This window comes from Macrobrachium nipponense, chromosome 21 (genome assembly GCF_015104395.2).
Source record: "Macrobrachium nipponense isolate FS-2020 chromosome 21, ASM1510439v2, whole genome shotgun sequence".
NCBI classification, from domain to species: domain Eukaryota; kingdom Metazoa; phylum Arthropoda; class Malacostraca; order Decapoda; family Palaemonidae; genus Macrobrachium; species Macrobrachium nipponense.
Genome location: NC_087212.1, coordinates 76,844,950 through 76,868,557, shown reverse-complemented (window position 1 = coordinate 76,868,557; position 23,608 = coordinate 76,844,950). Strand labels below are relative to the sequence as shown.

Sequence of the window (23,608 nt, the reverse complement as noted above, 5' to 3'; positions counted from 1 at the left end):
CAACAGTTGGCTGTACATTTGGCAATAAGCTCTCATATATAGTTCTCGATTTAAGAAAAGGAAAATTCTGAACTGTTTTACATTTGCTAACTGTTACTAAGACCTCAGAATGCATAGTATTGTCTCTTTGTCTTAAATTTCTAGTAAACAAGCCCTTCATATGTGAATTGTTATAATAATTTGACAAAACATTTTATTTCTCTTCACAGTGTAACTTTAAGAAAGAGGCAGCTAAAATACTGTCTTCCATAAAAGACTTACCATTCCTATCCCTTTTTCAGTCTTTGACTTCCAATATTCGTGTACAGTATCTTAATGCAGGAAATCAGTTCATCCCAAAGCCTAGTCTTTCAAGAATCTGAAGAACAAAATTATATGAACACGGTCAAATGCTTTCGCCCAATCAAGATTTAAAATAGCACCTTTAACTCTTTTTCTCACTACAATAATACACAATATCTCTAATTAAAGTTTACATGTATCTATGGATCTTCCAGGCAAAAAAAATTGTTCATGACTGATAAGGTTGAGGATAACTGTTTGCATTCTTTTCGCAGTTATCTTAGCAAGTATCTTATAGTCACAGCACAAAAATGAAATTGGTTTCCAATTATCCAATTAGCCAAAGCACTCTCCTCGGTGCTTTTCGATATGAGAGTGACCATTGCAATACTCTGACTCTTGGAGAGTTTTCATTTCCATAATATTTTCAAGCAACAGTTTTAGTTCATCCCTACTATCTTCCCAAAATACCTTATTATAAAATTCTATCGGGATGCCGTCTATGCCAGGGCATTTACTGTTAGCAATGGAACGAATAACATCATGTATCTCTCTGAGAGATATATTCTTATGAAATATACCATTATCTGAATCAGTCAATTTTTTTCTCTACAAACTGCATAAAGAAGTTTTGCATAGGTACATCACAAATGTTTTTCCGGTAAAATCTTTGGTAATACCTGAACACTATGGCCTGCCTATTTGTAAGAACAGTACCTTCATCAAGATTCGGAATTATATTTCGTTCTGCGACTATTTCTGTCATTTTCATTCAGTCAGGGAAAGCGTAAAAAGTTCCTCCAGCTAACCGACCTATGCCTATACCAGGATTAATAGAATCCTGGCCTATACGACCTTACGAGAACAAGGAGGCCACAATTAGAATACTAATCAATACCAGCTGAAGAATATTCCTTGACCATACAAGTGCGTTTACAACTACTTAGTTTAAAAGAGCATATAGGGTACCTGTTCACCTACTCGAGTAATTACCAACCTTTTCTTTTACCCTTTGATTTTCTGTGAATGACCAAAGACGGTAACAAACGAAAGGCTTCATTCTACTGGGAAATGCAAAAGCAACAAGTAAAAGAAACGCATGCTATGCAGGATATCCAACAAACTGATACTGCAGTTGTTGCTTTGCATGTGAAGTGAAGGGGGTAACGTTCAAGGTCTTCTGGAAAGTCTCGACCAAATCACTGATTATACAAAGAGGAAAATAATATGACGTTCGTTATGCATGATTCATTATTCCAAAGCCTTCTGTGGAAGACTCAGAGCAAGTGTTGAATTTGTATATTGCAAAATGCGATTAGTCTATGCACACGTGAAGTTAATCGTAAAAATGCATCAATGCAGCTGCTGGACACATGGTTAAATATTAGTGTGCCGCGCAAGAAATTCACGATAATTATGCCAGTAACGTTAAACTAAAAACTTTTAAGAAGAACTTCATGATAACAGGACGTTTCCACCAAAATAAAATAAGTTTAAAATTTGATTTTCCTTGAGGATAATAAAAATTCAATTTAAATCTGTCCAGTGAAAATCTGAAAAGATTCAAAGAGGATATTTTTTATATCGCTCCTCAGTGCTTCGCCGGCACCAAAGCAAAAGAAAGTATGCTCAAGCAGCACAGGAACAATTGTTATTATGAAAAAAAGGAAAATTATCTTCCACATAAGGCTAAATAGAATATCAATTCTGAATTCACGTTAATATTCAAATCATCAATGTGACTTGTAGATAACATCAGCGCACAAAATCCAAGCAATCTACAGATTCCAATTCTAGGTTACGATACCTTCACTTGAATTCGATTTTATATCTTCTTTAAGATAGAACTAAAGAAAAATTATATATATTATGTATATGTATATAAATATATATATATATATATATATATATATATATATTAATTACTTTATATATATATATATATATTTATATATATATAAATATATATATATATAGATATATATATACGCAAAGGGAAAAACCTATATTACAGAGCGGGTTCTGCTAGAGCTAGTGCACGTTAGAAGCTTCCAGACAAATCTCCCTTAAGCCTAAAATATCTCCAAAACATCCACCAGCTTATCATACCGTGGAAAGGAATTTGACGTGACGGTGGAGGGCAAGTCTCCTTAAGTGAAAATAAGTATATTCTAATTTTCTCATTCGTTTATTTGCCTGTTTGCTTTTGTCATTCCCCCCAAAAATATTGTAAAACTCGATTTGACTCCTGAAGACGTGGCTTTCGACAATTCTGTGATTATATTACCAATAATTATGTGTTGGATCCACGTTTTAAAAGTGAAATTGCCATAATTTAAAATTCATGCATTTGTTCTTCACCATTAACTTCCAATTCATCGGACAAAAAAGTCTACAACATAAAAGATGTAATTGTTTTGTTTAAATGAAATAATTAAGATTGTATTCCGACAGGAAGCACTGGGGCAGTGTTACCGATTGTCGCCAGAATAGTTCGGAGGCGACTGCAACTTCCACTGGGTCGATAATACGAAGTAAGTGTATGGTTTGTTCACCTTTAAGATCCTAAATCACCTGGCGTAGGTTTTGTTTTCTTGAGTTTGTAGCTCTGAAGATAGGTAAAATCTTTGCGTTTCTCTTAAAAACGGTCTTCGTGCAGTTTCTTTTGTTTTTCTCGGTTCTAAAAATCTGAAGACTTCGATAAAAACTACCTTTTGATATTTCAGTTTCCAGCAAAAGAAGGGATTTTTCCCCTTTCTTCTACTCAAGAGGAAAATGTCGTGTATAAGTGTTTACTTTCCAACTGAAATTGGGTATAGGTTTACTCAAAAGCGTTCATTTTCTTCATAATAAACGTCTTGATTTGAAGGGGCGAACCTGTCTTCATGACGCTAACCCTTTACAGAGAGAAATGTGATAACACCTGAATGACTTCGACATCTACCCGTCTGATATCAGAAACAAAAGGCAAAAAATATTCATGGCGCTCTTATTCCATAAAATATTCGTGGAGACTGCCCATACATGAAAAAATTATATTCTGAATTGGTGCATCCTTTCAATAGAAAGACAAGTCTATTCGCCCTTTGTCAATTATCTCTCTTTTTAATGAGACGCCTGATCTGGAAAATCTTTATCTCTCTCTCTCTCTCTCTCTCTCTCTCTCTCTCTCTCTCTCTCTCTCTGAAAGAACAACGGAAGAAACGCGTCTTTCACCAAAGAGTCTCATTATACATATATTTAACAATATCAAGAGATAATTGAGAATCCTTTATTGGAAACCGGGTGTCGTGTACGTTTCAGAAGCTCATTCCTTCATTGAAAATAAGGGACTCAATTCAGGAAAATGGAGTTACCAGGAAGTGTGGGGTCGGAGGTGACATTTATGGCGGAAACAGATGTATACCTAGCTACATACCAGTTGACACTGTGAGGCGAAAATAACAGATGTAAATATTCAATTTCGTAATTCAGTGTGATTTATTTTCACATAAAAAAAGAACCAAAAGAAAAAAAGGATCAGAGTTAGTATGCAAATTCATTACAATATGAGCAATAATCGTTATAAAAATAATAATTATGACAGTGCTGTTTTCTTAAGTTCCCAAATGCAATAAAAACAACCGTAACACACAGGAAATCTATCATACACATACACACACAAAAAAAGAATGATATTGACCCTTTTTTTATTCATGAGAATATAATACTTAATAACAGAAAAAATAGATATGGAAGCAACTACAGAGGATCGAAAAAATGGACATGTAAGAAGAAAAATCTGGCTTGGTCTTCAATAAATCAAATCATCGTAAAACATATTTGGTGCATGGAAAGAACACAGAGGAGGGAGAGAGAGAGAGAGAGAGAGAGAGAGAGAGAGAGAGAGAGAGAGATACGGCCGAAGGAAGGAAGGATAACGCAGGTAGCCTAAAGGAAAAGAAGAAAACGAAAGGTCTATACATATGAGGCGCGTCGGTGGGGACCAGTCCACCACAGCCAGACCGAGTCCAGGTCCCAAGTATCCATCATTTTGTTGGAGCGACAGAGTCGTTTAAATTCCATATCAAACTTCTTTTCGGTGGGCGAGTGCTGCAGCAGCCTGGTCCTGGGGACTCTCGACTCAGCATGTAATTTCGCGACTGGCAACACACATGACGTTTTCATTAAGTGCAGTTTACTTTTGGCTGGAAATGGACTCAGTCGTGAATGGCGCTCACCGACCAGCCACGGCCACCATCATACTTAATTGCCGCGAGTTATTTTTACCATACCACTATTCCGGGTCTTATGGTCTAAGAGGCTTATTTAAATGAACAAAATACCCCAAATACCTCCCTCGGCAATAGAAGAGACCCAAATAGGATCCAGGCCGCGGCGAGCCATGCATGTAAACGCCAATTCATACAGCAAACGGCGACTCCTGAGACAATGAATGCTGTTGGCAGTTAATACTCTCACGCATCCACTTTTCCGAAAGATGAACCACCGGGCCAAAGCCTCGGGCAGGATTCGCCAATTCAAAGGTTACACAAAACTTGAATATGCGTCTACACCCCAATTTAATTGAAAATGAAAGCAGGGGTCGAATCATTTTAAGAATGGCAAGAAAATGATTACAGAATGTCAAAACGGCCATGTTCTTTAATGGTACTGCGTTCAAATGAAATTTCTTATTTTTTTAGGCCGCCATGTTGACAGGCTTCCCTTCCTCTATGTTAATGTATTGCCCTAAATAAATGACAATATGAAAGCGAGGACCATACAGGCACTGACAACGAAGGCAATTTTGAGCATGGTCTTTTTAACGTCACTAGAAAATATAAGTGTCCAAATATTGGAAATTCTTCCGTAATCATCCCTACAAAGTACTTCTAAGCCTATGCAGATTGATACAGGTTCTCATTAACAATGAACAACTGTATAGATCATAAATTTTTATAATAATTGTTTCCCAAAATGAGTAAAATTTTAATTAGAGGACATTTCCATTGAATTTACCTTATTTCTTTGACACACTTTAAGGTCATTTGCTTATAGAAGTGGGAAAAGATCAATTAACAATTTCCACTAATTTCAAGAATCTAAAATAATTATCGCTCTCTCTCTCTCTCTCTCTCTCTCTCTCTCTCTCTCTCTCTCTCTCTGACACATTATATAACTTCCTCGGAAATGGCCTAACGTATCCCTAACATAACCGTAATGATGCTTTTGTCGTCTCTTGTAAATGTAGCAAAAACAAGAACAAACTTCTGAATTATATGGACATAATATTATTGAATAATGAGGATGGTTGAGTTGACAATAACTGGTATAAATTAATGGATAAACTACAGACAGACAGACAGACAGGCCGCATCCCAGTCACTATTATTGATTATCAGTATTATCGCTACAAAAGACTGATACGCTGTAACACTGATGATTAATAGTTGCCATGTAGGTGTGATGATCCTTTGACCTTTCAACAATGACAGTCGACATAAAACCACCTACGACATCAATTGTTCTAATAAAATAACAAGCAAGGTTTACATAGTAAGATGAAAAGCAGAGGTTGGACCTTGGGGTTATCATGAGACCCAGTTCCAAAAATTTCGGGGGCAGTGAGTTAACAATCATTGTACCTAAACTTCTGATTTAAAAAAGGTGGATTTTTTGTTTTATCACAGTATAGTCCATAAAATAAAATGTCCTAATGTACTGACAATAATAAAATGTCCTAATGTACTGACATAACGCTTTACGAACTACTACGTAATATAAACTATATAAATGTTTACTTTCAATATCATCTTTACACACTATCTGAATCTATCCCTGGCTCTTCTTGTCTTACTGATACACGGTAAGCTTCATTGTCAAATAACTGAGTGCATGGATACCTACGTATATGTTATAAACAATAATTACTTGACGATAAGATACTTTTTTTTAACTGAAAACCTTATAAGCAACCGGTAAACCACTTCTGGGGCGAAAATAATTTTTGCACTATACGTAAAAAGAAACAAGTCTAGCTCCGTTTTCTGTCTCCTAGAAGTCACTGCAAACAAGTCCAAATTCGTTTACTTGTACTGCTGGCCATTCAGATGCATTCGCATTCACCGGTTGAACAACTGTTACAAATATGCTTTAATACTAATCCCCATAAGCAGCATTGAGGGTGTATTCTAATACTTTAATAATCAGTCATTTATAATCCATATTAATAATCAAAGTCTAAAAATCAACTGAGTGATGTAGACAAGCACTGCGGATGAATTATGAAAACGTCATCACAGACATCTAAACAAATAACCTGGTCACCATTCTTCCATAGTCCTTCACAAATTCAAGCATCACTTACTTTTAAGGATAATTACTACAGAATCCTTATCAACATATTTGTATTTCTTTTTTAATGTATAGGAATTCTAATTCTTTAAAGGAAAACAATCAGAAATCCTTATTTACTCTAAAGATTTATTGTGCATACAAAACTCTAAAGACTAGATTACCTCGGTGGGTACGGCCCTTTTTACTTATATTACAGTATGACTACTGTGCATTCCTGAGGCCACTTACCTATGGATCAAGATATAATGATTTAAAAAATTTATATATAATACAATATATCAATTTGGTTTTTAAAAAATCGTATTGCTCAGGATAGGTAAAATGACACTTAAAAGTAAGTCAAATAACCATTTGAAAAAGTATAGTGGAGGATACGCCATACCGACGTCACGGATACACATCACTACTTTTGCTGATGGTTGGATTGTCTAAGCTCAGCTTTAATTAACCTCATTTTCTTAGGTGAGAAAGTTAATGAAACAAACATAGCAATGCACAGTCCTTCCGAAAATTAGGATGAAGCTTGAAACACTGAGTGCTTTAGTGGCATGGAAATCCATAGGTTGGTTTAAAAGTTGTTCAAAAACACTATATGGCCTCTGGAATGCATAGCAGATGTCTTTCATACTCTCTTTCGCCATTGTAGTGCACTATACAGAGCATAGCCACAGTATTAGTAAGGGAACCTAACTAGATCGTTCAGCACTCGAGCCCTCTCGTAACGGCCGTACATAATAAATTTCTTGAAATTCCAAAGGTAGTAGAATTGATATGCATGATACATCTACGTTATCACGCTCATTGTTTATTTGCTTAAACATGAAGAACACTAAAATTAGGCGCTACTCATGGATCAGCTATGACTTAAAAAAACATAAAAAAAATTGAAAAGTATCAGCGTTAGAGAACATAGAAATAAAATTGAAAATGGTCGTACGAGTATTGCCACGTAAAAGCTCCAAAGGTCCTCGAAAAAAAGAATATTGATGATACAGACACAACTTGATTTAAGTATTTTCAAATTACTGAGAACAATCTATATATATATATATATATATATATATATATATATATATATATATATTATTGTATATATATAATATATATATATCTATATATATATATATATAAATATATATATATATATATTATTATATATATATATATATATATATATATATATGTGTGTGTGTGTGTGTGTGTGTGTGTGTGTGTGTGTGTGTGTGTGTGTGTATGTGTGTATGTATGTATGTAATGTATGTAAGTATATATATATATATATATATATATATATATATATATATATATATATATATATAAAGCAAGATATTTAAATATCTGATTAGGTGTAATGAATCTGTGAGTGCTCCAACCCCTCATTTCATAAACATAACACATTTGAAAGAGTTTAAAATAACCAGTACTTCTGGGAAATAAATATTAGCAAGCTTGTCTAAAAATATTTTCGAATGAAATTCAATTAGTAGCTAATGGCATTTGCTCTGAATGTTTTGCCAAATTTCGATGTCTAAATATTCATAGATCCCATAAATATTTAGAGGTAACCAAAATATGTAGACATATTCTGCCTTTTCTTTATAAGATTAAAGCAAGTCTCATTTCATGTACGAATTGCAAAAAAATATTATAAAAATTCGGCACTGTATTTCAATCCAGAGGAAAAAAATACTTTATAAAAAAGTAAGTAAACTTCTGGCGTTTGGATCGGTTCTAAACCACACTGTTGTGAGACTGACATTGATAGCCACAGCAACGGATTTCCTTTACCGAAGAAAATAAACATCATTCGACCACTCGTCATGCTAGGGCGAAAAAAAACTCTTAAATAATTAATCTGAAAAAAAACTCCTCAATAATTAATCATTCTCATCCGGAACATGTTAGACTTAGTTAATACACAATGTCATCAAATTATCTTTACTGTGTAAGGAACAGCTGAAATGTCAAAGTAAAATGTAATGAATAAATACCCTAATAAAATTTCTTCTCACTACTGAATAAGTTACTGGACTAGCTGACCAATCCGGCGATGCCTAAGAAAACTCCGAATGACAATCAACATGTAGGGGCAGGGAAAAGGGTAAGGGGGTGGAGATGGGGAGGGAAGAGGGAAGGGGTGAGGAAAGGTGTAGGGAAGGGAGAAGGGAGAGGAAGTGGAGTTTGTGTTGATGGTCCGACTGAAAGTTCTACTTTTTTCATGCAAACGTTCACCCTTCGATCAGTTGTGGGTGAATTGACAGTATTACTGTGATGACTGTCCCTTTTATCCAGTTAGTACTGTGATGACTGTCCCTTTTATTCAGAAATTACTGTGGTGAATGTTCTGTCTGCCTGTCCCTTTTATCAAGGCGTTACTGTGGTGACTGTCCTTTTTATCCCGTTATCGCTGTGGTGACTGTCCCTTTTATCTAGGTATTAATGTGGTGATTGTCCCTTTTATCTAGGTATTACCGTGGTAACTGTTCCCCCATTATCCAGGTATTACTATTAAATCTGTCCCCTTTATCCAGGTGTTACTGTACTCTCTCTCCCTTCTATCTAGGTATTACTATGCTGTCTGTCCCCTTTAACCACTAATTACTGTGCTGTCTGTCTTCTTTAACCAAATATTACTGTACTGTCTATCTCTTTTACCCAAACATTACTGCGGTGACTGGCCCTTTTTTCCAGATATTACTGTAGTAAATGTCCCTTTTATCCAGTTATTACTGTGGTGACTGTCTTGTTTGACACCTTTAACCAAGTACTAGTGTACTGACTGTCCCTTTTATCCAGGTACTACTATGGCGACTGTCCATTTTATCCAGATATTACTGTGGTGACTGTCCATTTTATCCAAGTATTATTGTGTTGTCTGTCACCTTTAACCAGGTATTACTGTGCTACCTGTCCCTTTTGTCCAGGTATTACTGTAGTGACTGTCCCTTGTACCCAGATTATCCAGGTATTGCTGTGGTGACTGAACATACTTTTCAATAATATAATGTCTGTGGTTTCGAGTACTACATAAAACGAGGTATGATAAAAACCCGTAGAGTTTCTTCACCACATAAGTTAAAAAGGGAAGGGGGGAAGGTGTTTAGGGAAGGGGAAGGGGTGGGGCTATGGGTTTGAAACCTACCCTATTATCTAAGTTGTGTCAAATGACCACGTGCCAAATTTTGTCTAGATCGTCGAGTGGTTTGGATTTCTATAAGTGCGCAAATATAATACAAAACATACAAACGTTCACTTTTATAAACAAGATTAAATAAGTTAAATTTAAATATTTACGCTACGTAATTGTGATAGCTGGCTATAAGGTCATGAAGACTGTAGGGAAGAATATATCTTCTAACAAGTAATTTAGGTTGAATGTAAGGAAATAATATTAGCTACTCCTAACTTGTCAGGAGGCTTAATCCGAGGAGCGATTATCGTGCAATTAAAAAAAATTATAGCTTATTTGTGGGAACAAATAAAATACGCAAAAAAATACATGAGAATGGTGAGGCTTCCACCTGAAACAAAGGTAAAATAGACATTTTATCTATGTCCATTACAGATTTTAATTAAACATCCATTAGTCTTTTGGTGAATGTCGATCAAGATCCGATTTTGTTTCTGAGAAAGGGAGAAACATTTTTCATGACACCCACTAATAGGTAACCGTTTGAAAGGATCACAAGATGAATGTTTTGAAAAATCTAATCAAAACCAGTCATTAATTTTCTGGCAACACTGCGAGCAGAAAGAACCAAATTCAATGCCTTCTCACACCCTAAAATATACATCAAAATATATGACGTTTATGTTATTTAAAAAGCGAAGTCACCATAAGAATAAACTATACCACACCAATATTAGATTACTGGCAAAACCGTGTAAGAGGTCCATTCAAATACACAAACCAACAACATCTACAGAAGGAACCCATAAAAGCACCAAAATATACAGAGAAAAGTACTATATTTCAGAGACTGCTGTCTCCCTCTTCAGGTAGATGAATGAGAAAAGTTTACAGAAAAGGTGGTATTTATACCAAGAGGTCCATCCACAGGCAAGCCAATTTAGGTCACCCCCGCTGATAATCTTCCTTTAATCTTCTTAAGCGTTGGTTGAATGAAAACCTTGTCGATCGTATCTGAAATCCATGCTCCTTTTGAAATGTTCATTACCTGCCTCTCTTTTATTAAGGCCGATTCCATCATTTGACTCTTGTACCGGCAGTTGCTGCTAAAAATTACACGTGACAAATTCCATTTTATTCTATGGTTATGTTCATTTATATGGTTGAAAATAGCCGAGTTTTGTTGTCCATACCTAACTGACTGTTTGTGTTGTATTAATCTCTGGGGAAGTGATTTACCTGTAAATCTGATATAAGATTGGTCACAGTCCTGGCATGGGATTTCGTATACCCCAGTGTCCTTGGGAGATGTCTTTTGTTGGACGTTAATCAGGGATTTGGCTAAGGAGTTTGGGTAAGTAAATGCAAAAGGGTTAGATTTTCCGAGGGTGTGGGTTACTCTCTTAATCGTGTCCAGGTGAGGAATTTTTATTTTATTGTTGGGTGTATCTCTGGTCTTATCTTTGGGGGGGTCGGTAGAAAATTATGTTTGCTTTGTGAATTGCTTTCTCAGTTATATGGTCAGGATACTTTAAAGTATCCTGACCATATAATTGAGAAAGCAATTCACAAAGCAAACATAATTTTCTACCGATCCCCCAAAGACAAGACCAGAGATACACCCAACAATAAAATAAAAATTCCTCACCTGGACACGATTAAGAGAGTAACCCACACCTTCTGAAAATCTAACCCTTTGGCATTTACTTACCCAAACACCTTAGCCAAATCCCTGATTAACGTCCAACAAAAGACATCTCCCAAGGACACTGGGGTATACGAAATCCCATGCCAGGACTGTGACCAATCTTATATCGGATTTACAGGTGAATCACTTCCCCAGAGATTAATACAACACAAACGGTCAGTTAGGTATGGACAACAAAACTCGGCTATTTTCAACCATAAATGAACATAACCATAGAATAAACTGGAATTTGTCACGTGTAATTTACAGCAGCAACTGCCGGTACAAGAGTCAAATGATGGAATCAGCCTTAATAAAAGAGAGGCAGGTAATGAACATATCAAAAGGAGAATGGATTTCAGATACGATCGACAAGGTTTTCATTCAACCAACTCTTAAGAAGATTAAAGGAAGATTATCAGCGGGGGTGACCTAAATTGGCTTGCCTGTGGATGGACCTCTTGGTATAAATACCACCTTTTCTGTAAAATTTTCTCATTTATCTACCTGAAGAGGGAGACAGCAGTCTCTGAAATATAGTACTTTTCTCTGTATATTTTGGTGTTTTTATGGGCTCCTTTTATTAGATGGAATTCTGTTGTTACAGAACATTTTTACCAGTAATATATAATATATATATACATATATATATATATATATATAGATATATATATATATATATATATATAACTATATACATACATATACATATATGTATACATAATATATATCTCTCTATATATGTATGTATAGCTTACCAACAATTAAAATGGAAAAATCGAGAACTTCAATGTCAATGGATTATATGTATGAAGAATCATCAATCACCTGCTTACCCAATATCACCACTCACCTTTCAACTGGTAGTTGTTCACACTAGCGTCAGAGAATCATTCCCACCACCAAATATGTAAAATTTTGGGTTATAAGGATAAAAAGCCACGTTAATCAAGGAGAGACAGAAATCCCAACAGAAACAGGACACGCTTCCCCAAGATCATGATGAACTTCGAGTGAAACCTTACCTGAAGACATTCTTCCAGATATTGTCAATGGAGAAGCGATGACGCCTTGACCTTTGACCCTCTTCTGCATAGTATGGGGAGAGTGTGTCTTTGCTTCCGCGTCTCAAATGTTCAACCGAATCGACGTCATCCTCGTCAGCAAAGTAATCGTCGACGGCGAAATCAGTCAAGTTGTGGAAAGACATGGCGCGCTCTTTCCCATAGCCAACTGGACTGTCCTCGATCGTGCGCAGGTTTTCTTTATCAGAAATGTCTGAAATAGATTTTCTGTGTTGCTTATTCTTCTGCTGTGCATCTAGTTGTCCCTCCACAGTCAAAGAAGACAGGCTACCTTTTTGCTTATGTCGCTTGTTAAAATGGAAATCGAGCAGCTTGTCAATCATTTTGGTGTCCTTGGACAATAACCCTCTCTTTCGTTTTTTATCAATGACAGCAATTTTCGAATCTGAGTTTGATCTTGTCCTCCCGAGCATTCTTTTGGCATATTCTGGGTTTACTGCAAAACTCGCTGCCCGAGTTCTTGATGAAATTGGAGACCCTTTGCAAGGCTCAAGAGTAACACGCCCTTCTTTGCCTGAACTGTTGTCTTCATTGTTGACGGGGTGAGAGCTATCACGATTACCCTTACTTTTAAGAATTTGTTGATCAAAGAGACTCCAGCGGCGTTTCTTACCCTGGTGTTTGCGATACTTTCCTATAAGACGTGTATTGATTGCTGTTACGGGAAGATCATCTCCAAGATGGGTTTGGACTTCAGGACTCAGTTTAACAGGCCCACTTTCCATTCCTGTTAAATTCACACTGCTCGTTGAAGAACGCCGATTTTGGCCGTCCAATAAATCACTGTGAGAATGCGATCTAATTCTGGAAAAGAACTTGCGGACTTTCGAGTCTCCGCCCGATGGAAACCTCTGACGAACTTCTCCACTAGAGGCCGATCTCTGCCTCCTGTGCGATTCTGGGTGAAACACATCCAGAAACATACTCTTGATGGTCTGTTTCTGTTTGGGTTGAGGTTCTCCCGTGGCAAAAAGCTCTTGAGAAGCGCAAAGCCTGGTGGTCTCTACTATTTTGCCGTGGGTGAGTGCACAGGACGTTGAAGCATGGCGTGACCGACACCTGTTCTCAAGTCCTAGGGACGTGTAAGAAAGGGACCTCGTGTCTTCCCCACGAGGAGTGTGCAAGCCATCACTGTATGACGTCTCTGACCACAGAGAAGCCAACGACGGGGAGCGCGAATGAGGTGAGCATGTGCCACTGGAGGGCCCACTAGGCGTTCCCCAGTTCGTTACACACACCTGAGGCAATGCACAAGGCCACGCCGCTTCATTCACGGCCTCCACCACCACCTGAGGGGGAGCAGTTTCCGTCTCCGTTGTGGAGGAAGAGTCTTCTCCTCCGGAGTCCTCCATTTCACGCTTTGCCTGGATGACCTTCCCGAGGTCATCTAGTGCTTCTATGGTCGTCATGGGGGCAACGGTAAAAGCCGAATATATTCCTAAATGCAAGTAACAAGCTTCAGTTTGTTCATCTCAAAACAAATGTTTAACACTTCAAGAAACAGGGTCAATTAACTGATAAGAGTTTCTATTTCTCAGCACAAGATTTATGAACAACATTCACTCTTGTTTAGATGGCGTTTTGTCGAAAATAAGGTCAGCTAAGGTGAAAGGTTTCTTTCGTTACACCTGAAACGATTAAAAGTCGTCAATCAGATACAAGAAACAAAATAAATCGAAAATACAAAATCTGTACAACACTGAAAATAGCAAAACGCCCGATAACAGATGGCTAAAAAATGTCAGGCCGGTAAAAACAGGTTTCTTGTTCGCCCCGGTCATTTACGGCTTCGGAGATTGGGAAGCTTAACGGACCTTCTGAAACAGTCCTATGTCAACGGACTCACTTTCATTGCTGGTTAAGAACCCCCAATCCCTAAAACCTGCATCTTATTATCCCCTGTCAACTAATCATTCTAAAGAAAAAACTGCCTGTAACTAAAGGAGAATTAACAAAATGTTCCGCTGAGTGAAATCAACTTGGTTGCCACTTCACAGTGCATAAAATTCTCTCCTGCGTGTGCAGGTACCTAATGGTATCTGATTGTGCCCTTAAAATGGTTTCTTTCCAAGTCATAGTGATTTACAACGTCCATTCTTCAGCTTCAAGTAGATAATATCAATTCCCTAGGTAATGACGAAATTCTACTGCTTTACACACACACACACACACACACACTCTCTCTCTCTCTCTCTCTCTCTCTCTCTCTCTCTCTCTCTCTCTCTCTATAGCTTTGTATACATATATATTTATTTACACATATTTATAAAAGTAAGCCAGAATTTCCTAACGTCAGCAACAATAACAAAAATATTACAAAACAAAAGAAACAGCCAATGTATATGCTAAAAATTGGAACTACCCACAAGAAAACACTATGCCCATCTTTAGTAATCCTGCGTTACTGAGGCTTCCCTCTAGTGGTAAAAAAAAAAAAAACTGTTTTCTGAAGAAAATCGGATCAGAAGTCATTAGGTAACATGAAGATTATTAATATCTTCCGTCCAGTAAGGAATGGCGTTCCAGTTGGCCTGAGTTTTGGTGTTGCTTCGCGACAAAGAAATGTTTCGGTGCAAACAAGTTCTCTCTGCAAGGTAGCAGTCAGGTCAATTTGTGACGGTCTGTTGCAAACCGTGCACGGTCATCTGACCTTCGCTCAGACTGAAACTAATCTGCATAATGACCTCTCCGTATTCTTCGAAGACTTTGCAAAAGAACATTCAGGAATACGACTGAGAGGTCAGTAATGGAACTAATGCTTGGAGTACGGGTGCTCGACATTTTCACCGGTAAAATGTTGAGGCTATGAATTTTCAGTAGTTACCAAAGTATCGCGAATATTTATGTTTGTGGCCAGTGTTCTGTACAGAAGTGAATAACAGCTACATAAGACATCACTTATGAAGTGTCTCCATAATTTCAAAATTTAGCTCTTTTGTGTTTAATATATATATATATATATATATATATATATATAGTATATTTATATATAGATATATATATAATAAATATTATATATATATATATAGTATGTATGCATGTATCTATATATACATACATAAATATTTATACCTGTGTGTGAAAGCGTGCAAACTGTGAGCGCCAGAGATACCTACGATGCAGATGAGGGCCAAGAAGTTGACAGTTCTTACCAGTAAGTCTCATGCCTCAGTTGAGGAAATGAATCAATACCGACTCTGTCGATTACGGTACCCTAATATAGAATGGAATATAAAGTTTAGGTCAAAGGCCAAGCACTAGGACCTGGAAAGGAAATTGAGTGTAGGAAGATTTAAAAGGTGTAGCAGGGAAGAAAACCTCGCAGTTGCAAGAAAGATAATATGACTGGAGGTACAGTAAAAAAAAATATTGGGAGCGAATTATAAGAGACCACCGATTCCATTTGGTTGGCGCATAATTTGATAAGAGCAGGTCTTCTTTTACTGCCTTCATTGCTTCTTATACATTTGAATAACTAAACGTCGTCGCACATAAACACGCGCGCGCACTTAAAACATACAAACCCGTCTGTGTGCATGATGCGTATATATATATATATATATATATATATATATATATATATATATATATATATATATATATATATGCAACACAGAACTTGAGAGCCAGGAAATGTTCATAGTCCCTCGACACTTGGCTCACCAGAGAGAGGCAAATAAAAGACAAGTGGTTCAAATCCCTTTCAAAGAAGCTTTCTCGATGACCTGAGGAAGTCTGTATATTAATAAAACGAATATTTCTCGGCGAGAGGTCATCATAAAAAGCGGGACAAATAAACGGAGTGCAGCCCCACCTCACAACTGATAACCTTGGCTGTTATATAATGAGAGGGTAGACATCGAGGGAATGAACTAAAGGGCAAGTGAAAGTCTGGGCTGGTCTTAAAACATTTCTCTCGTATATCATGTTTCCCGACATCGCTGACTTTAACAGAAACATATTCCAATAATATACACGGTACTTGCAGTCTATAAAACTCTTTTATATTTCTAATCAAATACGTAATAAGAAATCATGAAATACATCCTACAATGAAAACTATTAATAAAGAAACTATCGGAGGCATTCTGCATGCCATCAACAAAGTAGTACCAACAAAAAGCTTCCATCGAACATTCGACGTCTGATGCAGCGTTTATATCAGGTATACATAATCTCAAAAAGGAAATGAAGGGTCATAACAAAGGCGAGAAGACTCGGGGATGAAAGGAATGCGACAGGAAGAGAAGTCAACTGCTCCAGAGATGACCTGCCACACAAACCGCTCCTCGCCAGCAGGAAGGAAGATTCGAGGCATGTTTTAGTTGGTGCAAGTTCAACAGCCAGGCTCTTCACTGGAGTTCCACCCGACACCTACTCTCTATTTCCCTCCCTTTTTCTATTTTATAATGCTATCGGAGGCCCCTTCCGTGCTTGCTATTTGAATTAATTGCGCACCAATCATAATTTTTCACGCGATCTAGCCTAAACGATGGAGAAGAAAAACCTACACTCGGCAGTTTACCGTTAGGAACAGAAAACCAAGTGGGCGGGACAGAATGCAACAGTCGAGAACAGAAGGTGGGTTAGGCTTAGTTCTCATGTGCAAGTTTAGATAAACAACAAGCGTAAATTCCTATTATTTATACCTTTTACTATAAGTAATTCAACGCATTAATCTATGAATACTGGTCTGTAGATTTGCAATAATCCTGATGACATTAGACACGAACTGACAAGCAAACACATTTTATATGAAAAATGGTAAGAGGGATTTCAGTTGCAAAAAACACTGATGTATTCCCATGACACTTACTATAAGAAATCAATTTAACTAATCGCCAATTAGTTAAATTGCAATAAATAAATGCAATAACAAAATCGTAAACAAAACGAATATTATTATAATGACAATTCCTTTACCTACTTGCCAGCCTATTATCTCAACTTGACGATTCCACAGAAGAGTTGCATAACCAAGCAAATCTCTCACCTGACAGTCAATAAAGAAGGCCCACCCAGCCTCTAACTAAACAGCCTTAACGAATGATACCATTCATTTCAACTACTACGTGGCTCTCTTACTTCCTCATACGAAGTATCTTGAGAGAAGTGAACTTCCAGGAGTCGCAGCCTATTTAGAAATGTCTCTTTTAGGGTGCCAATCCCAGCGAAAGTGCGGTGTGGTATGTGTTTGTCTGGATCCACTTTTTGCGTGGGGGCGTTCACTCAGCCCCACCGGATGGGACTGGGTTTTCACTCCCACTACTCCACTCTCTCTTTCTTCTTTTTTCCTTTCCTTTAACCAAGCCCTTCCAGTTACCCATCTTTATTTTGTTTTGATTTCTTTCTCCCCATCTCACCCGGTTGATCTTTTTCTATGCGCTGTTATATGAGGTCTCCTGTTCTCCTCTGCTAATATCAACATCGTTGTAGTCTGAACTTTCATTTTACTGGTGTCGTAAAAAAAAAAAATCCTAATGGGGTAACAAACCCAAACGAGCCTCGACGTTCAATTTAGGATCAGTATGAAATTCGTTGCCACTAAAAATAAAGTGTATGGCAAAGAACAATCGATACAAACTTATTTATTTTTCTTAACTTGGGATGAGCAGCGCCGTTTGATAGCAAATAAAACATTAAAATATAGAAGGGTCTAATATATCGCCAAACAAAAACTGAACGATTTGCGGATAAAAAGGAGAAAAAGACAAGTCCTTTACTAAGGAATTTCTCCTGAATCGTCCCTGAAAAATAAGCTTAGTATTGAAAATTCTCCAAAAACAATTAGTAAAGCCATCTCGCATTTTATCTTCCGTAGTGACACAGATTACACCTCTCTTCAAAGGATAGTACAGCAGATCTGGAAAAATCATTGAATAAATCTACTGTGAATTGCAACGCAAAAACAAATCTCAAAGGACTTGGAGACAACGAAAGTGAGAGGGATTCGAAAGTCTGGCGGGAGGGAGGAGAGAAGGAGATGTGGTCAAAATGACTGACTGACTCGAGCTGATATTATCATCGTCTTGGCAAAGAATCGCCGGGAGTCAGGTTTGACGCCCGTGCAGGCAGAGGATAGGACGTGGCAGTGGATTGTGACTGTTATCGAGAACCGCGTCGTCTTAGGCAAGAGAAGAAAAGCAGGAAGTGCGTTAAAATCTCACTCTTTCAAAGGTGACATGAGCACACCTCTAGTACAGGGAACCGTGGTAAAATATAACATTATGTAGAATGTTTGCACAATTCAGAGTGAACGACTACATAATATTCACATACTGAGAGACGATCTCTAGCGGTAAATTATATATTCTAAAAGGATGTAGCGTACACGTTATTCAGAAATAATAAGCCTGTATGAAATAAGAGACAACAACTTTTCCCCGGATTTAAGCTTAATATCCAAGGATTATCTTTAGAGCATGTTGCACTGGGAGCGTCCTGGTCTTTCATGTGTTCATTAGTTCCATACATACACACACATTATATATATATATATATATATATATATATATATATATATATATATATATATATAGATATATATATATGATATATATATATATATATATATATATATATATATATAGAAGGGCAGGGTGACAAGGAGACAGTCGGTCATCAGAAGGCGATAAAATTATTGCCGCCGCGTTTCGTAACACATAGTTACATCATCAAGGCTAAAAGAGAAACAACACAAATCAAAAATACATATGGAATATAACTTTGACAAAGAGTCTCAACAAATATACAAAAAAAACATACATAAAAACAACGCAGTTTAAAAAGCACATGCTAGACTAAAAAGTTGAAGACTGGATGATTTGAAAGGGAAGAAGAAGCAGCGAAGAAAGCCGGCTCAAGCCAGATACAACTGTACAGAGGAGGTGTGTGAGGTCAACTTGGGCACTAGCTGCTTAACTCTAAAATAAGCATTTCGTGTAAACGACTTCTTTGGCCCAAGACAGAGAAGTCTGGATAATTGATGTTGGTTTTACATAATTTTCCGTGATTTCTGATATTAGAAATGTCAAGATTGGACACTCAGCAGCCAGTACGATGACTGACACCATTATGTGAATCAGCTCTGACTTTTAGCAATCGTTTAGTCGAACCCACGTAAGTCCCCAAATCACATCTGGGGCTTGTATATTTATATACGACTGGAGATTGCAATATTGGGCAGAGACTTTTTTAATTTAAAAAATGAGCCTACTGTAAGGGGATTTTTTGGAATTAAAATAAAGGCAGTGTCCAGCACTGCAACTGCAACAATTTCTTAAAAAGGCAACGATCATAGTTAAAATAAGTGTTTGTGGATGACACTTTTGTTTTTTTCAAATCAGCTTTCCATGCTGATCAATTTCTCTCGTACATCAATGAATTACATCCTAATATCAAGTTTACATTAGAGAGAGAGGAAAAATTTTAACTATGATCGTTGCCTTTTTAAGAAATTGTTGCAGTTAGCAGTGCTGGACACTGCCTTTATTTTTTGTATAATCATTTGTCTAAACAGGTTGACGGCCTGGCAATGGGATCACCTTCGGTCCCACGTTATCCAGCATTTTCATGTGCTCCCTGGAGGAGAACATGTTGGAAAATTGCCCTCTTGGTTTTTATCCTCTTTCATACAAACGTTTTGTTGACGACACTTTTGTTCTTTTCAAATTAGCTTTCCATGCTGATAAATTTTTCTCGTACATCAATGAATTACAACCTAATATCAAGTTTACATTAGAGAGAGAGAGAGAGAGGAAAATGATTGATTACCATTTTTGGATGTTTTGGTGTTTCGAAGTGGCGATAATTTTAACACTTCCGTTTTTAGAAAAAACAACTTTCTCCGCTCTTAGTTCAAACTTTTGTAGTGCCGGTTTTTATCATTTTAAACTTCATTAAATTTTTACCTTGCTTCATCGGGCTTACACTCTAACCTCTTCCTGGGATTCGCATCATAAAGGAATATTGTTCCTGTATAAATATTTTCGGATAACTGGTTTCCTTCACATGTTCTCTTCAAACATTGCAAGAATTTTCTAAATAAGAAACTATCGGATTCCCCTTCCATAAGCGCTGTTCCAGACATCCAAGATGACAAATTTAGAAGAAATCTCAAGTCTGCAATTGAAAAACACATTAATATGTTGCAAGTTATATTAATTCCAAAAAAATCCCCTTACAATAGGCTCACTTTTTAAATTTGAAGACAGACAATATTGCAATCTTCAGTCGTATATAAATATACTTGCGCCAGATGTGATTTGGGGACTTACTTGGGTTCGACTAAACGATTGTTAAAAGTCAGAGCTGATTCACATAATGGTGTCAGTCATCGTACTGGCTCCAATTTTGACATTTCTAATATCAGAAATCACGCAAAAATTTGTAAAACCAACATCAATTATGCCGACTTCTCAGTCTTGAGCCAAACAAGCCGTTTACACGAACTACCTATTTTAGAGACGTTATTTATTAAGCAGTTAGAGCCCAAGTTGAACTCACACACACCTCCTTTGTACAGTTGTATCTGGGTTGAACCGGCTTTCTTCGCTGCTTCTCCCTCCTTTCTCACTCAACTTTTTAGTCTACCATGTGCTTTTTAAATTGCGTTGTTTTTATGTATGCTTTTTTAGTTGTTGTTGTTGAGACTCTTAGTCAAAGTTATATTCCATATGTATTTGTAATTTGTGTTGTTTCTCTTTTAGCCTTGATGATGTTAACTATGTTTAGCCTGTATGATGTTAACTATGTGTTACGAAATGCGGGGGCAATAATTGTATCGCCTTCTGATGACCAGCTATCATCTCCTTGTCACACTGTCCTTCCATGTGCTGCGGCTCGCTTGCGCCTACGTATTCTGTCTCACATATATACATATATATATATATATATATATTATATTATTTATATGAGACAGAATATATCTATATATATATTATCCATATATATTATATATATATATTATATTATATATATTATAATACTATGAGGGACAGGAATACGTTTGGCGCAAGCGGGCCGCAGCATATGGAAGGACAGTGTGACAAGGAGATGATAGCCGGTCATCGGAAGGCGATACAATTATTGCCCCCGCATTTCGTAACACACACACACACACACACACACATATATATATATATATATATATATATATATATCTGTGATACAATGAGTCTATCAAAATAAGGGAGCTTTCATTTCCTTCCTTCAAACTAATTACAAAATCTTTCGATCAATATCGAACGCAATGCAGCAAAACCCTTCACTTTAAAGGTGTCTTCAAATGGCCCGAGGTGATTAGAAACGAAAAGGCACTTTTCAAGTCTGAAGGTTGTAATGTTAAATCATTAAACTTTCCATTTAAATGGAAATCGTCTTATCATTAAAGACAGCATGAATTACATGGCAGTTTATTCGAGATGGCAACTGACACGCCGCAAGCTCTCTCTCTCTCTCTCTCTCTCTCTCATGTACAAACGTCAATCTTGTCGTTGAAGCGCTAAATAACACACAGACTAAGCCGGTACCTTCGTCAATTTTTTCTCGAGAAATCCAGTCGTTGCCATGAACAACCTCCCACTTTCCAGTGCAACCTACAAAGAGGTTTAGAACTTCCATTCGAAACGAAGACCTTGCGTTCGAGCTGTGACAACAGATGCCAGCGTGGCATCAGCCCCGTGGAGATCATTCACTGCGCTCCCCAAAGCTCCACACTCATTAAAATGCGGAGGCCTCGACGCTGGAAACCATATCACGAGAAAAAACGGAATTTCAACAAGAATGACTCCTCAAGAAATGACAAAAAATGGAATTGAGAAACGTGACTTGTTTTGCATACTAGAAGGGGATCCAGGCAATTTTCCTCCCGTAAGATTTCTAATGAAATTACGTGTATTTACTTTCGTTGGTCGCCCTCTTTCTCCTTTCCTGTTGAGAATGACGAGATTTTGTTCCTTATTATATAACGGAACACATAAGGCACTTCAACATCATCCCCTCCCACCTGGCCAACAAAAATTCATTTCATGACCGCCTCCCTCAAACTTAAACACAGCACCGCTATAAATATTAGTTGCTGGAGGAATGCACTTGCACGATATTTAAAGCCGACCTACCGGTAATCTACATGTTCGAGGTAGGATTAACGTTCTTCGTAATCTTAGATAGTCGCCCAATAATACTTCTTTTATTGCAGACAGTTTCTGCTTCATTTCATCGGGAAAAAATGCATGAAATTAACTATATATTCTTAGGTATAATATACAAATCTTCTGTTCGCGACAAATATGCGCCTGGTGAAACTGGCATCTTTACCCATCTTGAACAGTAGCAACAAAATCATGTTGTGAAAGAATAAAAAAAGATATAACCATTATGAAACACTGTGTTTCTTATCAAAACAACATTAGTGCTCGTACACACACACACACATATATATATAAATATATATAATTATATATATATTTATATATCTATATATATATAAATATTTATAAATATTATGATATATAAACATACTATATTCACAGCGATTTAAGTATAAGCGAATAGAACTGGAAAATAAGTCAAGAAATTCAGAAGAACACTTTCACGTTTATTCACACATCGGCGGGGTACCAATGAAACAGTTTAGAAGAATAGTAAAATGGTAAACAAAGGAACAAGAACCACCACTTGGTTAACTGACAAAGACTGATAAGGAAATGGAGATAGTAACAGGGATAATCTTGTTACTGGATGGATATTTAAAATTGCTTCTTAAAATCAGCAAGTATAAACTGGAAAATCACCAGCACTGAGAATCAAACAGTATCAATAATCTGTAAGAACTGGTCAAATTTCGAACGTGTCATTTGTACACCTGAGATACGATGAAGTGAAGCAAGGTCTACTGTTCTCTGCTACGACACAGTTAAGAGGAATGTTACCGAATCTCGTTTTTTCAAGTAAAACGTTGGTAGCGTTTTAAACTTAAGCCTCAGGCTGTTTACACTGGCACTTTCAAATTAAGTATAAGCAAAGACATAAATATTCAGCTTTTCATATGTTGCATGGTTACCATTTCCGTCATTGTAAACGTTA

General features: G+C 36.9%; 1 protein-coding gene across 8 annotated transcripts in view; it reads right to left on the bottom strand.

The window, feature by feature from the left end:
• The window catches only part of LOC135198187 (oxidation resistance protein 1-like), a 1,642,352-nt gene that overhangs the window by 913,046 nt on the left and 705,698 nt on the right, over nt 1-23,608 (bottom strand). For 7 of the 8 annotated variants that reach the window (XM_064225738.1, XM_064225737.1, XM_064225741.1 and 4 more), the window contains exon 2: nt 12,464-14,151. The exons of the other annotated variant lie outside the window; for it this stretch is intronic. In XM_064225738.1, coding sequence (XP_064081808.1) covers nt 12,464-13,932 — 1,469 coding nt within the window. In that variant the 5' untranslated portion in view covers nt 13,933-14,151. The remainder of the gene's footprint in view (nt 1-12,463; nt 14,152-23,608) is intronic. 8 annotated transcript variants of the gene reach the window in all.